At 37.6% G+C, this 14,643-nt stretch overlaps 2 protein-coding genes across 2 annotated transcripts in view; one reads left to right on the forward strand and one right to left on the reverse strand.

Moving 5' to 3' along the window:
- The window catches only part of LOC106872433 (zinc finger protein 208), a 43,597-nt gene extending 39,573 nt beyond the window's left edge, over positions 1 to 4,024 (forward strand). The window contains exon 4 of the mRNA XM_052967681.1: positions 637 to 4,024. Within this exon, the coding sequence (XP_052823641.1) occupies positions 637 to 2,212 (1,576 nt within the window). The 3' untranslated portion in view covers positions 2,213 to 4,024. The remainder of the gene's footprint in view (positions 1 to 636) is intronic.
- A 2,396-nt stretch (positions 4,025 to 6,420) lies between these two features.
- Positions 6,421 to 11,044, reverse strand: LOC128247634 (uncharacterized). Its single transcript, XM_052967489.1, has 3 exons — positions 10,968 to 11,044; positions 9,591 to 9,701; positions 6,421 to 6,867 (listed from the first exon to the last, which is right to left on the reverse strand). The coding sequence occupies exons 1-3, from the start codon at positions 10,988 to 10,990 to the stop codon at positions 6,477 to 6,479; spliced, it is 525 nt and encodes a 174-aa protein (XP_052823449.1). The 5' UTR covers positions 10,991 to 11,044; the 3' UTR covers positions 6,421 to 6,476.
- Between the last annotated feature and the right edge of the window lie 3,599 nt (positions 11,045 to 14,643).

Raw genomic sequence — 14,643 nt, forward strand, 5'->3', positions numbered from 1 at the left:
TTGTATTTAAGAGCAACCATGCATCCCACTGTCTGGTGAGAATTATTTGAATAACTCATGTCAATATCTGTAACTTACATCATGGGAATATTGAACTTTAAGATTTATAAAGTTTATCATATAAATTGAAAGATATCCTACAGTGTATAAGCATGTGTCCATATGAAGATCTTGCATTATTTAGAAACCTTACTGTTTCTTTTTCTTTAAACTTCTTGTTCCATTATCACAATTTATCTATCTATCTATCTATGTTGTGTAATTTGTTAATCTGTATGTAGGAAAATTTCCATATTGATCTCTCCTCTGTTTCTTATATTGTTTCTTTATTATTTCAGATTAACAGACAACATTGACACAACAGAATTTATTTTTACATTGGATACATCTTCAATATTTGTAACCTTTAAAGTCTAAAGAAAAATGTTATACAAGACATGCTATTAATCTATGGTGGAATTACTGTGAATTATTTGCTCTGAACTGAGGATTAATAGCAACATTTCTCAACCTCATAGATTGGTGCTTTTGCCTTTTAGTTAAACTACAATGAATTTTTAAAGGTGTTGATAGCCTCTAGATATCAATCAAGATTACAGTTGATAACAGTAGACAGGGTTTCTATATTCTTTGAAGAATGTCAAAAAATTTACAAGAGAAACCATTTTATTGTGAAATCTGTGGTAAATCATTTTTACGAAAAAATGACTTAATTAAACACGTACGTATTCACACAGGTGAGAAACCATTTCACTGCGATATTTGTGGTAGATCATTTTCTGTAAGTAGTTCCTTAACTATTCACAAACATATTCATACAGGAGAGAAGCCACATCACTGTGATATCTGTGGTAAATCATTCTCTGAATGCGCTAAATTAAGTAGACATAAACGTATTCATACAGGAGAGAAACCATTTCATTGCAATATCTGTGGTAAATCGTTCTCTCAAAATTCTGGTTTAACTACTCACAAACATATTCATACTGGAGAAAAACCATATCATTGTGATATCTGTGGTAAATCATTCTCTAAAAGTAGTGGTGTAACTAGACACAAACTTATTCATACAGGAGAAAAACCATATCGGTGTGATATCTGCGGTAAATCATTCTCTACAAATAGTGACTTAACTGAACACATACGTATGCACACAGGGGAGAAACCATTTCACTGTGATATTTGTGGTAAATCATTCTCTCGAAGAAGTGTGTTAACTACTCACAAACGCATTCATACAGGAGAGAAACCATATCAGTGTGATGTCTGTGGTAAATCATTCTCTCAGAAAACTGTTTTAACTCATCACAAACGTATACATACAGGGGAGAAGCCATATCACTGTCGTATCTGTGGTAAACCATTCTTTCGAAATAGTGACTTGACTAAACATGTACGTATGCATACAGGAGAGAAACCATATCAGTGTAACACTTGTGGTAAATCGTTCTCTGCAAGTAGTGACTTAACTAAACATGTACGTTTTCATACAGGAGAGAAGCCATATCACTGTCGTATCTGTGGTAAATCATTCTTTCGAAATAGTGACTTAACTAAACATGTGCATAGGCATACAGGAGAGAAACCATTTCACTGTGATATCTGTGGTAAATCATTCTCTGAAAATAGTGGCTTAACTCAACACGAACATATGCATACAGGAGAGAAACTGTATCAATGTCATATGTGTGATAAATCATTCTTGCGAAATAGTGGCTTAACTAAGCATGTGCGTATACATGCAGGAGAGAAACTATTTCATTGTGATATTTGTAAAAAGTCATTCATAGAAAGTAATGGATTAAGTAGACATAAACGTATTCATACAGGAGAGAAACCATTTCGCTGTGATATCTGTGGTAAATTATTCTCTGAAAATAGTGGCTTAACTAAGCACAAGCGTATGCATACTGGAGAGAAGCCATATCAGTGTGATATTTGTAGTAAATCATTCTCTCAAAATAGTGTCTTAACGAACCACAAACGTATTCATACAGGGGAGAAACCATATCACTGTGATATCTGTGGTAAATCATTCTCTCAAAATAGTAACTTTACTCAACATATGCGTATACATACAGGAGAGAAAACATTTTGCTGTGATATCTGTGGTAAGTCATTTGCTGATAATTGTGGCTTAATTAAACATGTATGTATGCGAACAGGGGAGAAACCATTTCTCTCTGATACCTGTGGTAAATCTTTCTCTTGAAGTTGAGACTTATCTACACACAATCATATTCAGTCAAGGTAGAAACCATGTGACTGTGATGTCTGTAGTAAATCATTCTCTCAAAGGACTCACTTAACTAAACACATATGCATTCATGCAGGGGAGAAATCATTTCATTCTGATGTGTCTGCGATAAAAGATTCTCTGGATGTGGTGAATTAATTAACCAGATTTATATTTTTATAGGAAAATCCATTTGCACAAAAACGCAACTCAACTTCACATATATCTTTCTGTACAAAAATGTGACTTTTTGTTTGTCAGAATTGATTACTACTCACAATAACAACCAACATTGTATGACCATTTACATTGCTAAATCATGAACTAGACTTGTGGACTGAACAGTAATCAATGAAACCATGACAAACTATATTCTCACCATGGTTCTCTTTTTGAGGTAGTGTTTTACAGCCAGATGCCCTCTTGCATGAGATACATGTGGCTTATTTGGACACATGCTCTTTGTTAAGCTTCGTTTTATTTAAAAAATAACTTGTATCACCACAAATGTATTTAAACTGGACAGAAGACATAGCAGTGTTATAGGAAGCTGCTGTGACTATATATTTTATCATCACAATTACCTCTACAGTGCTGAGATAAGATTGTGATATTTTGAATAAAAGCATAATATATATTCCATATTTTCCTGGGACAGAAAAGATACAATTGATATTATATGATAGAGATAAATAACTGATAAATGTATTCCTCAGAGATCAGTAATAACATCACTGGACAGTTGTAATGTTGCCAATAATGAATTGTAAAGGAAAATTATTCATTATACCATAATAGAATATATGAATAAAGTTGAATCACTGGCGATTTTTTTTTTTTTCTTTTTTCCCCCGTCTCCCTTTTTTATTAGACTTTCTTCTGTCTCTGACAAAGAGCTTTGCTCGAAATGTAAAAGCACCTTTCTTTCCTTCCCTGAGCGTCTGCTAATACTTTACATGTACCACATCCTTGCGTTGTTATTTTGTTGTGTTCTTCGTTTTTTTAGATTTACTATATATATGAGAATTGACACAATTACCTGCCGCGCATATATTCTATTAATATACATATTTTAAGAGTTCCGCATAACAGGAGACAACTTTAAAATTTTCATAGTATGTTTTAGAAAACACTCCTAAAGTCCCTTCAAAAGGTAATGGGCTCTCAGTGATTTTTTTTTAAATGTAGAATTGATGAAAAATAAGTATTGGTTTCAAATTTTGGCACAAGGCTAGCAACTTCGTGGGAAGAGGTAAGTCGATTGCATTGACCTCAGTACTCAACTGTACATATTTTATCGACCCCGAAAGGATGAAAGGGAAAGTCGAGCTCTGCAGAATTTGAAACCAGGACGTAAAGACGGACGAGAGGTGTGGCTGTGGTAAGAAGTTTGCTTCAGAATAACATGGCTTGAGGTTCAGTCCCATTGAATGACGCACCTTGGGTAAGTGTCTTCTACTATAACTTCGAGCAGACCAAAGCCTTATGAGTGGATTTGGTAGACGGTAACAGAAAGAAGGCCGTACATCTACAACACACACACACACACGTTTGTTTGTCCCCACTCACCACTTGACAAATGGTGTTTGTTTACATTTCTGTAACTTAGCGGTTCGGTAAAAATAGAAAGAATAAGTACTGAAGTAAATTTGTTCGACTAAAACCCTTGGAAGGCGAGCCCTCATCATGGCCGCAATGCAGTAACCGAAACAAGTGATAAGGAGCAATTAACGGGAAATTATTCCCAAATAAAAGTAAGTGGAGTGATCTCCCCTACATGAGTAATTCGGGAAGCGTTATCGTGTGCAAATAGTAACTAGCTTGCAAAATATAGAATGTCTTTTTGGTTGCTGTCACAAATTCCGTATTTTATCAATTTTGTTCCCATTGTTTTCAAATTTGGTATGCCAATTTTAGCTTTGTAAGTAAATAATTATGAAAATGAAATTCACCTTCGCTATAAATAAAAAAAAATCATGTTAATAGTTTTTAAAGTTTGACTTTGGCTAATTTTATCCAATCGAAAACCACCGTTGCACACATGCCAGTAACTCTCACATTAGTGTCTGTTTCCATAGTAACAAACAAAGCTGAAGTCTGCTTGCTTTTCCATTGTAATAAGAACACTGTCTCCGTGCGACTGTGACACTTTTACTACCGCAACCACCACCACCACAAGTTTTGTCGAGAATCATTTTGTGATAGACAGCAATTACATCTCTTTTTCTAATAGCTTACATTTTACGCTTCATTTCCACACTGATCACTTATATTTATAAAACCACTTGTGTCTTAATTTTTTTTTTTTATATCAGTAGTTGCATTTAATTTGAAATCATATTTCTTCAAAATCTCTCTAATTTACAGCCTTTTTTCTTCTTTTTTTTAATGAATGTCTCGTCAAAAGGGAAATCTACATTTGGTTGGGACTATAATTCGAACTAATACCTATAAAATTTGGTTAATATACAGTTTAATACCCAGTCACGAAAACAAAATACCCCAGCCTGATAGGTGTAAAAAGATGCGTAGAAAACGAATATGAAAACAAAACTTTGCGCAAACGAAAGGGGCAGATGGGTGGGGAGAGGACTTTCGGAGAATACACAAGATCCGATTTTTCCCTTATAACTTTCAGGAAAATGGATATAAGTGAAATTCTATAGAGATACCGTTCAAATGGCACAGATTACGATGATGAAGAAATTTGTGGGGAAAATGCGTTCCGAATGGGTGGGGAGAGGACCGTCGGAAAATTCACACGATCCGTTTTTTCCCCCCACTCATAACTTTCAGGATCTAGTTTAGCACCCGGTCACCAAAACGAAAAAAATACTAGTCTAATAGGCGTAAAAAAAAAAAAAAGGTAGAAAACGAATATGAAAACAAAAATTTGCGCAAACGAACGGGGTGGGTTGAAGGGGAGGACTTTCGGAAAATTTACACGATCCGATTGGATTTCGTTTGTTTCATTTACCAAATCAGCCCCCTTCAATTTTGCTCTGATTTTAAGTTCATAAAATGTGTATGGCGAAAGGATGCTATTCAACTAGTAAGAAAAGCTGTTGATTCGTTTAGTCACTGCGCACACACGCATATAATACACTCATGCTAACACATCACCCTCTACCCACATCTTTCCCCATCCACATCTTTACTATATGGGGCCTAACAAAATCCGATCATAAGTATAAAAAGAAATCAGGCATAACTTGGGGATCGGTCGACTTACATCGTTCTTCGTCTTGAGTTTACTTTGTAGAGTGTTTTTCTTAACTTGACATGGTCAAGGTGAGCTCTGATTGGTTGTATGCAAATGAATTCATTACTGGGGTCCGGAACTCTCGTGTGGGGGAGGGTGAATTTCGCGAAGTTTAGTGTGTCATGATAGCTAATGTTAACAGAGCGAGGCAGCAGGAATTGAATTGAATGAGGTTAGGGAAGACACAGGGAAATATTTTGGAGAGAGGGAAGAGAAGAAACAAAAATTAGGTATATAGAGAGAAATCAGTAAGGAATGAAATTAATGAAAAAAATGCAATTAGGTGTCGCATGATAAACGAGGGCGTTAAAGCTAAGAGAAAGAATAAGAATTGCTAAACAAGAAAAGAAAAGGAACAAAATGTGAACGATAGTGATAAGCATGAGATAAATAAACATGTTAAAAGAGAAAAATAATACATGGTTAAAAAGTTTATACAAGAATACCCAGAATAGATTTCAGGGTTAGAGAGAAAATAGAAATTGAATAGGATAGAGCAGAATATTTGTATAAGGCGCGTAACCGTGCTAGGGATCAGATATTTCAAGAAGCCGTTTAGTATTGGAGTAAAGAATATACCCTGGCTTTATTGGGGAGTTCTGCGATTCCACGGTGAAGCCAAAACAACACATTTGGCAAACTACTCAGTCAAATGAAATTGTAATATACTTGTTTACTAAATTAATGCAGTACTTTTAAGTAAGCAGAAAGAAATTCATCGAAGTAAGACACGAAAACCCAATTGAACTCGTCTATCTTCTTCCGACTAATTGAAATTAAAAGACTCCAAATGTTAAGTAGCCATGGCTTAATAAAGACACCCATTTCATTCATATGACAAATTATTAAGAAACATGTGTATGACAATATATATATGCATTCATGGTTTTTATGATGGCTTGTATTTACTTAGAGAAAAAAAAAATGGTTAAAATTTTGCTTTATTAAGCTTTACTTTTCGTCCGTTTTTATTAAGTACTATATTTCGTTTATTCCGAATTCACGATATGAGGCAATTTTATTAATGTCAGATACACAGAAGAGCGATTCGTATTTGTTGATGTCAGGTGTATTTGTTGACGCAGTGGGGAGCGAGTTTTGGTCAATCGTTTTTGGTAATGTGGTGCGGTAAGAGTGTTGGTCATTCGTATTGGTCGACTTGGTGGGGAGCGAGTGTTGGTCACTTGTGTAGATGATGGGATTGAGAACAGTATTTGGTCGTGTAATTGGTGATCTGCATTGGTCAGTCTTATTCGGCCTCGTAGGTGACATTGTGTTGGTCGATTGCATTTTATAAGTCGAGGGACAGTGTTCATCATTGGTAACCTGAACACTTACATTTTTGTCACTGACTGGACTGTTCTTTGATCTGTTATTTCAAGGAAGAAAACATTTCTATGAGTCAGTTAGTTCATAAATAATTTTTAAATTATCAAAGTAGAAATGTGAATGGACAAACTTACTACGATCGGTAATAGCATAAAAGTAGACACGTGAAAAGAGACAGATTTACCAAAGCTTGTAAGATACGCAAATTACGAGGTAGACTTACTGCGGCCTAGTGAATGGCTAACGTTAACAGTGCCGGATAATAGATTTCTTTCTACGATAGGACAAAGCCTGAAATTTTGGATGAGGAGGTAAGTCGATTATATAGTCCCCAGTGCTCAACTGATATTTGCGTTATCGACCTCGAAAGGATGAAAAGCAAAGTCAACATCGATGGAATTTGATCTCAGAACGTAAAGACGGACGAAATGCCGCTATGCATTTTATTCACAGAGTTGATGATTCTGTTAGCTCGCCGCATAGTGCCGGAAAAAATATTGAAAGAATGTCTACCAAAAGTACACAGTACAGTGCCTTTGGTAGGAATGATCAAACAACCATATAATAATGTTGAAGCGAGATCAAGTGGATGGTATATGAAATTCACTGCTCTTGGGTCTAAAATTGTTGCTTATGGACAGAACATCAATGCTATTTGTCCTATGAGGCAGCGAGCTGCCAGAATCGTTAGCTCGCCGGGAAAAATGCTTAATGGCATTTCGTCCGTCTTTACGTTATGAATTCAAATTCCGTCAAGGTCGACTTTGCCTTTCAACCCTTGAATCGAGGTAATCGACTTAGCCCCTCCACCAAAATTGCCGGCTTTGCGCCAAAATTTTAGATCGATATTATCTTACACCTAACTGCTCAAGGTGAAAATATACCAGATCAGCTTGGAGTATGTAGTTGGGAAGGGAAGGAGGGAGTATCTGCGATAATCCAGTATCCTAACCAGAGTGAGATTTATCACTTGCTTCTCACCATCAAGCTCCAAAAGCCATTTGGAGTTTCGGAAGCATTCACATTCGTTTCACTGCAAGTAGATAGCGAGAGCGCTATAAAATTGAATTCTTTTATTGACTTGTGGTTCCGAGTTCAACTCCTCGATAAAATTAGAAGAGGTATTAATGTCTCAGAAATTATAATCTATTCTCTCAAATGTATCATGGCTCTATACATGGTCTGCATCTACGACACAAAAAAAGGTTTAGAACAATTGTTGGTTGAACAACAATGGAGTCGGAACGGACTACTTGGTACGGAGGAGATCAAAACCAATAATAAATTATCAAAGTGTGACTTGAAAAGCTCACTACAGATACCTCTCATTCTCTTTAAGGTAGTTGTTTTGGAATCCACCCATGATCTCTCAATAGCCTGAGTATGTGCTCCTGTCACTAGATTCACAATTGTTAAAATTAACTCAGGTTAAGAGGGTAATAAAAGGTAGACAGCACGCTAAAAGTAATTTCATAACGTAGACAGGATACTGAGGTAGGCCGCACGCTAAAGTATCACCCTCAACCACAAACCGCGAAGTTCTTAACGTTGGCAGCTCGCTTTACCGAGGTGTCAGGTAATGCTCGTGAGAAGGCTTGACTTTCCCAACGCCTTAACCGCGCCATCGCCCGTGGTAATGCGGCGAGCGTGCTGGCTTACTTCAGGAGGTTCTGTTAAACCTTGTGGTGTGTGACAAGTTACTGTGATATAAAAAAAGAAAAATCTCCACAAATGGTTTCAATAATTTTAACAGCAAGATTTGGAAGAACTAGAAAGTTCTCCGGTAATTTTCTTTCATGTAAATAAATTATTATCAATTTAAAAATTTGCCAGCAAAAATCTTATAAAATGAAATGTTCTAAAAGATGTACATGTTTATATGTAATAAATGAAAATAATAATTTTACATTAAAATAATGTATTTGCGCGCCCACACAATCAACCTCTTCAGCTTAGCAACATTTTGTGCTAAATTGACCTCAGCGGGGGTTTGAACTCAGAACGTAAAGAGATGCAATTAATTACAAAACAATCGACTACCTTATTAAATACATATTTCTACAAAATTTCATAAATTTGCGACAAAGAATGAAATCGCATAATATTCGTATTTTGCTGTTTGAAACAAAGGTACTTTGGTTTAAAGTGGGAATCGAAAACCGATTGCAGAATTCGCTCGCCTGAGATTTATTCTTGCGTTGAATTTTCCTACTCAAGTATAAATGTGCTTTACTTGCGTTGAATTTTTTAAGAGTAAATATGATTTCGCAATCCACTTGTTCATACGCTAACTTTTCAATTTAGGGATCCTGTTCAAAACGGGGGCACCAGTATTTTCTTAACGAAACACTTTGAAACTTGGGACACTGGTAGAATGTGTCATATAAAACATCTTTTTCTCTTAGTCTTCTTAACAAAAAAACGTACATCGCAAGTTATTTCATGTTAAAGTTGTCGTATTTCTGTAATTTCAACCAATGACTGACATCCATTCAGCCGAATAACAGTAAGTGCTGACTACGTAAACAAACGATTCTCGCGGTGATAAAATTATTATTTCCTTGTCAAAAAATGGCTGAAGCATACTGGCAGTAGCTAATAAACCTTTCTATTATAGGCACACAATACCAAAAGTGAGGGCTGTTGTTTAAAAGTCTATACTCTGTATTCGAGAAAAGTTATTTATATTCCGCTCACAAGACTAAATTACCCATTGAGGTACCACACTTGAAACTGTCTATTTTACTCTTAACAAATACCTACCTTTTATTGTGAAATTTATTTTTTCTCAGTAACTCCACTTCGCCATAACACACGCGGCAGATGTAGACACCCAAGATTTTAAGCATCCTACTTCTAGTTTCACAGACACAACTAATGAATAAAAAAATATATATATAATCATTGGATTAATTTTTTTCTTAGTAAAAAACATTTGATATCAAATGTTGTTTCTTAGCAGTTTCAATTTAAAAAGAAATTTTAGAACTGAGGTATGAAACATTTTATATGAAGTCTTATTTCATAATAGTAATATAGAAAAGAAAAATACGTTTTATGTCTGTAGAGTACGGATTCAGATTTAAGTGGTTTGAATGAAAACTTAAGTAGTCGTTCCATTTTTACGTCTCCACCAATGGTTTTCCTAACTTAAATCTACTCCTAAGGGAATTCTCAAAAGAAAACTGTTCGATATTAACTTCCACAGTGTTATGGGAATACCTTATACTATTTAACTCTTTATGGGTCTGAAGAGAATAAAGTTAACCGGTATTATTTAATCTATTTCGAGTTTCGGTAGATTAATACTTCACTTTAAGACAGAAATCTTGGGACTTTCAGGACACAAGTTTTCAGTAAACTTCCAGAGAAATATACAGCTCCAACCTCGCCGCATTTGTCGCAAACCACGGTATCGCGAAGGAAAGAAAAATCAATAAGTACAGGAGCTTGGCTGGCAGCCGTCGAGACGTCAGGTGTTATAGGACCCCATATTATTGCATTCTTCCACAAAATTGGGATAACGGCCGCCCGTCAGAGAAATGAGCTCCGCGAGGTGGAATGGCTACTGCAGCGAGTGTCGCTGACCATTCTTCGCAGCAACACCATCGCTGTCATTTCCGCGAGGTGCGATTAAGCATCCTTCTTGTTCCAGAATATATGGCCCATATCATTCGTCTTCCGCTGCTTTTGCTTCCACTTTTTTTCTCCATTTATTTTCATCATTTCCGTGCTGACAACAGTTAAAAACTTCCTCACACTCTCGAGTTATATTCTATTGCAATTAGATTTTGTATGGTGCAGAAATGGCTAGTGAATGGATAAATGTAGACACAAATGTCCTGCCAAATCATGAGCTCCATCTTTTAATAAAGGATATTCAATGTCGAGCAGATGTAGCCATGCATTTATTTATCAACTTAGCTACAAATACCACTATTCCTGTTGCTGGTAGTCTCGATCCTGGTTGTACTGACGAAGCTGAACCATATACAGATAAACTAATTTGATAAAAAATATCCAGAATACCTAAGGACAGATTATGACAACTTTGTTTTTAAAGAAAACGAACCCCTTTATTCTTGGCTTCAACGTGTTTTTGCAAACTAAAGTGTTAGTAATAGCTTTTCATAGACTTACCAGATTGGGAGATAGCGTTGCATTGAGGCAATTTTCTTTACTCGCCTGATTCCAGTCTACTAGTCTCAACTGTCAGCGATATTTATCTATACCCAATTACACACATACATATGAATATATATATATATGTGTGTGTGTGTGTAAATAGAATTTATACATAGTATGTGTGAAATATGATTTGTGAGTTCAAATCATCACAAAGAATTCGTTGAACCTCTAAGTAGGCCACTAGGTTGTACAAAATTCAATTGCTTACGATAATATTACAGTTCTCGTCCGATTACCGAAGTTAAGCAAAACGCCAAGTCATGTTAGTACTTAGGTGACTGCTTGGAAAACCTAAGCTCCATGAGTATCTTAAGTTTTTCAAGATAACGAGGGACATACGTGATTGCTTACCTGCTAGAGGTAGCAATCAAATCACAACCCATACCTTACGGAAAATAAAGAAGGAAAAAAAACTGAAATAAATTTACTGGATACTGTAATGCTTAATAACTCGGCAGAGACGCGATGGTCAAGGCTAACAGTCCGTTTAATCGTATGTCTTCCCAATCAGAGTTCACCTGCGACTAAAAGAAAACAATTCACTTAACTATCGAAAATACGTACCAGGACATCAGAGAAAGTTGTCAGTGAAAGCTTGGTCTTTTAAAGTATGGGAGAATTGCTTTTCATTCACCCAACGTCTTAGAAACTGGATTTAAGAATCGGTCTTACAGACCTCTTGGAAATGAAAAGGGTTAAATGACTGTTTTTCTTTTTTCTTTTTTAATAAAGAATGAATGCAGAGTAATGTGGGTAGGCATCATCACTTTCTGTTTTTGGGTCTCCTGCTTGTAACTTTGTTGATAGGAATGGACATAAAAGTGATACTTCGTACACATGTAGAGGCCATTTCTATATAGATTAGTCGTTCCTAACTTTATTTTTGTCATTTGAACTCTCATACAAATTCCCAAAACTGCAAAATCCTTACAGAGTGGACTTAGTGCTTTTTACGTGGCACAAGCGAGGTCAGTTTTGGCAAGGTTTTTACAGCTGGATGCCCTTCCGAACACCAAACACATTATGGTGTCGACTGGGTGCTTTTAAGTGGCAGCTGCACTGACAGAGTTACCAAGTACTTGCAAGACATAACAGAAGAAAAACTTTTAAGAGAGGAGGAGATGAGACAGATACAGGCGTCTTGCTGTAGAGGAAGTACAAAGTTACCCGGCCAGAGAGAGAAACATCAGGAATGAAGAAAGAAACAGGCGTGCTATCGCTAAAAAAATATACGGTTGCCCAACCTGAGGGACGTGTAAGAGGAGAGAGTGGGAGACAGCAGGATAGAGATGGTGGTAAAATGCTGGGCATACACACAAGAAACGGTGATCAGAATATGAGATGGTTGAGTAAAGGAAGAGAGAGATATAGATGGTGGCAAGTGCCAGGGCAAACCCTTGAGGTTCAAATGCCATAATATAAGTGGCAGGATATTGTGAAGAGAGTGTGCGCAAGTGGCGAAAGATCTGAGTATATATAGAGTTGGGGTGGGGGCTACCGGATAGAGAGGAACAGGGGTGTGAGAGCTAGGTATAGTGTATGAAGGCGTAAATGTGAGAAAGAGATGTAGATTGGTTTGTTGGAGTAGAGTGAGGGCAAAGTTTTGTTATGTTGGTGGAACACCCAGGTCGGGGGCAAGCGGAGAGCAATGATGCAATGGCACAGGACCAAGAGGTCAGGATTGGGAGGTAATCAAAGTAGATGAAGTTGAAATGTGAGGAAAAGAAGAGAAGTAGAGACGTAGTTTGGTTTGTTGTGGTAGTGTGCGAGAAGTTTTCTTGTTAAGTATGGGTGGCGCAATGGCCCAGTGGTTAGGGCAGCGGACTCGCGGTTTCGATTCCCAGACCGGGCGTTGTGAGTGTTTATTGAGCAAAAACACCTAGAACTCCACGAGGCTCCGGCAGGGGATGGTGGCGAATCCTGCTGTACTTTTTCACCACAACTTTCTCTCACTCTTACTTCCTGTTTCTGTTGTGCCTGTAATTCAAGGGGTCAGCCTTGTCACACTGAATATCCCCGAGAACTACGTTGAGGGTACACGTGTCTGTGGAGTGCTCAGCCACTTGCACGTTAATTTCACGAGCAGGCTGCTCCGTTGATCGGATCAACTGGAACCCTCGACGTCGTAAGCGACGGAGTGCCAACAAACAAGTATGGGTGGGATACACAGCACTTCAAGAACTCAGTTTCGCTGATATGGGCGGGTATTAAGAACTTCATGTCGCCAGACATCTTGGTCCACTGTCATTTCATCTGTGAGGCCCAACTTCCTGGCCCTCCATCTTCCACGAGTACCATCCACTTTCAGTGACCGACACTTCTTTATGCAGAAGTGTGTATGTACACATATATCTTTTACTTGTGTCATTTGAGTGCGGCCATGCTTGCGTAGTCTTGAAGGGTTTTAGTCGAATATATTGACTCCAGGACTTGTTTTCTTAAAGTCTGGTAGTATTCTATTGGTTTGTTTCGCCGAACTGCTGTTATGGGGACGTAAACACACCAACACCGTTTGTCAAACAGCGGTGGGGGACTAAGACACACACACATATATATACGATAGGCTTCTTTCAGCTTCCGTCTACAAGGCTTGTCAACCCGAGATTATAGAAGGCATTTGCCCAATGAGCCATGCAGTGGGACTGAACCCGAAACCATGTGGTTGGGAAGCAAGCTCCTTACCACACAGCCACTTGTTTTGATATAACATTTGTAAACGGGCGCTACCGTCATACGATGTTGTTCGTTTCCAGTTTTCCGTGAAAAACACCGGGTCCTGACGAAATATTACCTTGCTTGGAAACAAATTCCTTCTTAAAGAAGCACAGAAGAGTGGACGTTAAATTTTATTGACATATACACTTTTTATGTATTCATAGCCTATATTTTCTACTCTAAGCACAAGGACCAAAATTTTGGGGGAGGGAGCCAGTCGATTAGATCGACCTCGAAAGGATGAAAGACAAAGTTGACCTTGGCAGAATTTGAACTCAGAACATAAAGACAGACGAAATATCGCTCAGCATTTGGCCCGGCGTGCTAACATTTCTGCCAGCTCGCAGATGGCCTTGTCATGATAGATGCTTTCACAACGTTGAAGGTGTCTTGTGACACCTGAAGAGCCTACAACTACCGGAATGTATTATCTAGATATTTTTTGCTAACTTGTAATTAGCAATAATGGTTTCAAGACACAGCAGTTACAACTGTGACGTTTTTACCTCCTAAAGTTAAATCTTACAATTCTGTATATTTGGATTGTAATACATACCCCAATCTGTTACATCTAGTTGTTATTGGCACTCCGTCGCTTACGATGTCGAGGGTTCCAGTTGATCCGATCAACGGAACGGCCTGCTCGTGAAATTAACGTGCAAGTGGCTGAGCACTCCACACACACGTGTACCCTTAACGTAGTTCTCAGGTAAATTCAGCGCGACAAGGCTGGCCCTTTGAATTACAGGCACAACAGAAACAGGAAGTAAGAGAGAGAGAAAATTGTGGTGGAAGAGTACAGCAGGGTTCGCCACCATCCCTTGCCGGAGCCTCGTGGAGCTTTAGGTGTTTTCGCTCAATAAACACTCACGATTCTATGACCGAGAGTCCACTACCCTAACCACTGGGCCAT

The sequence above is a fragment of the Octopus bimaculoides genome, chromosome 4, assembly GCF_001194135.2.
Source record: "Octopus bimaculoides isolate UCB-OBI-ISO-001 chromosome 4, ASM119413v2, whole genome shotgun sequence".
Lineage (NCBI taxonomy): Eukaryota > Metazoa > Mollusca > Cephalopoda > Octopoda > Octopodidae > Octopus > Octopus bimaculoides.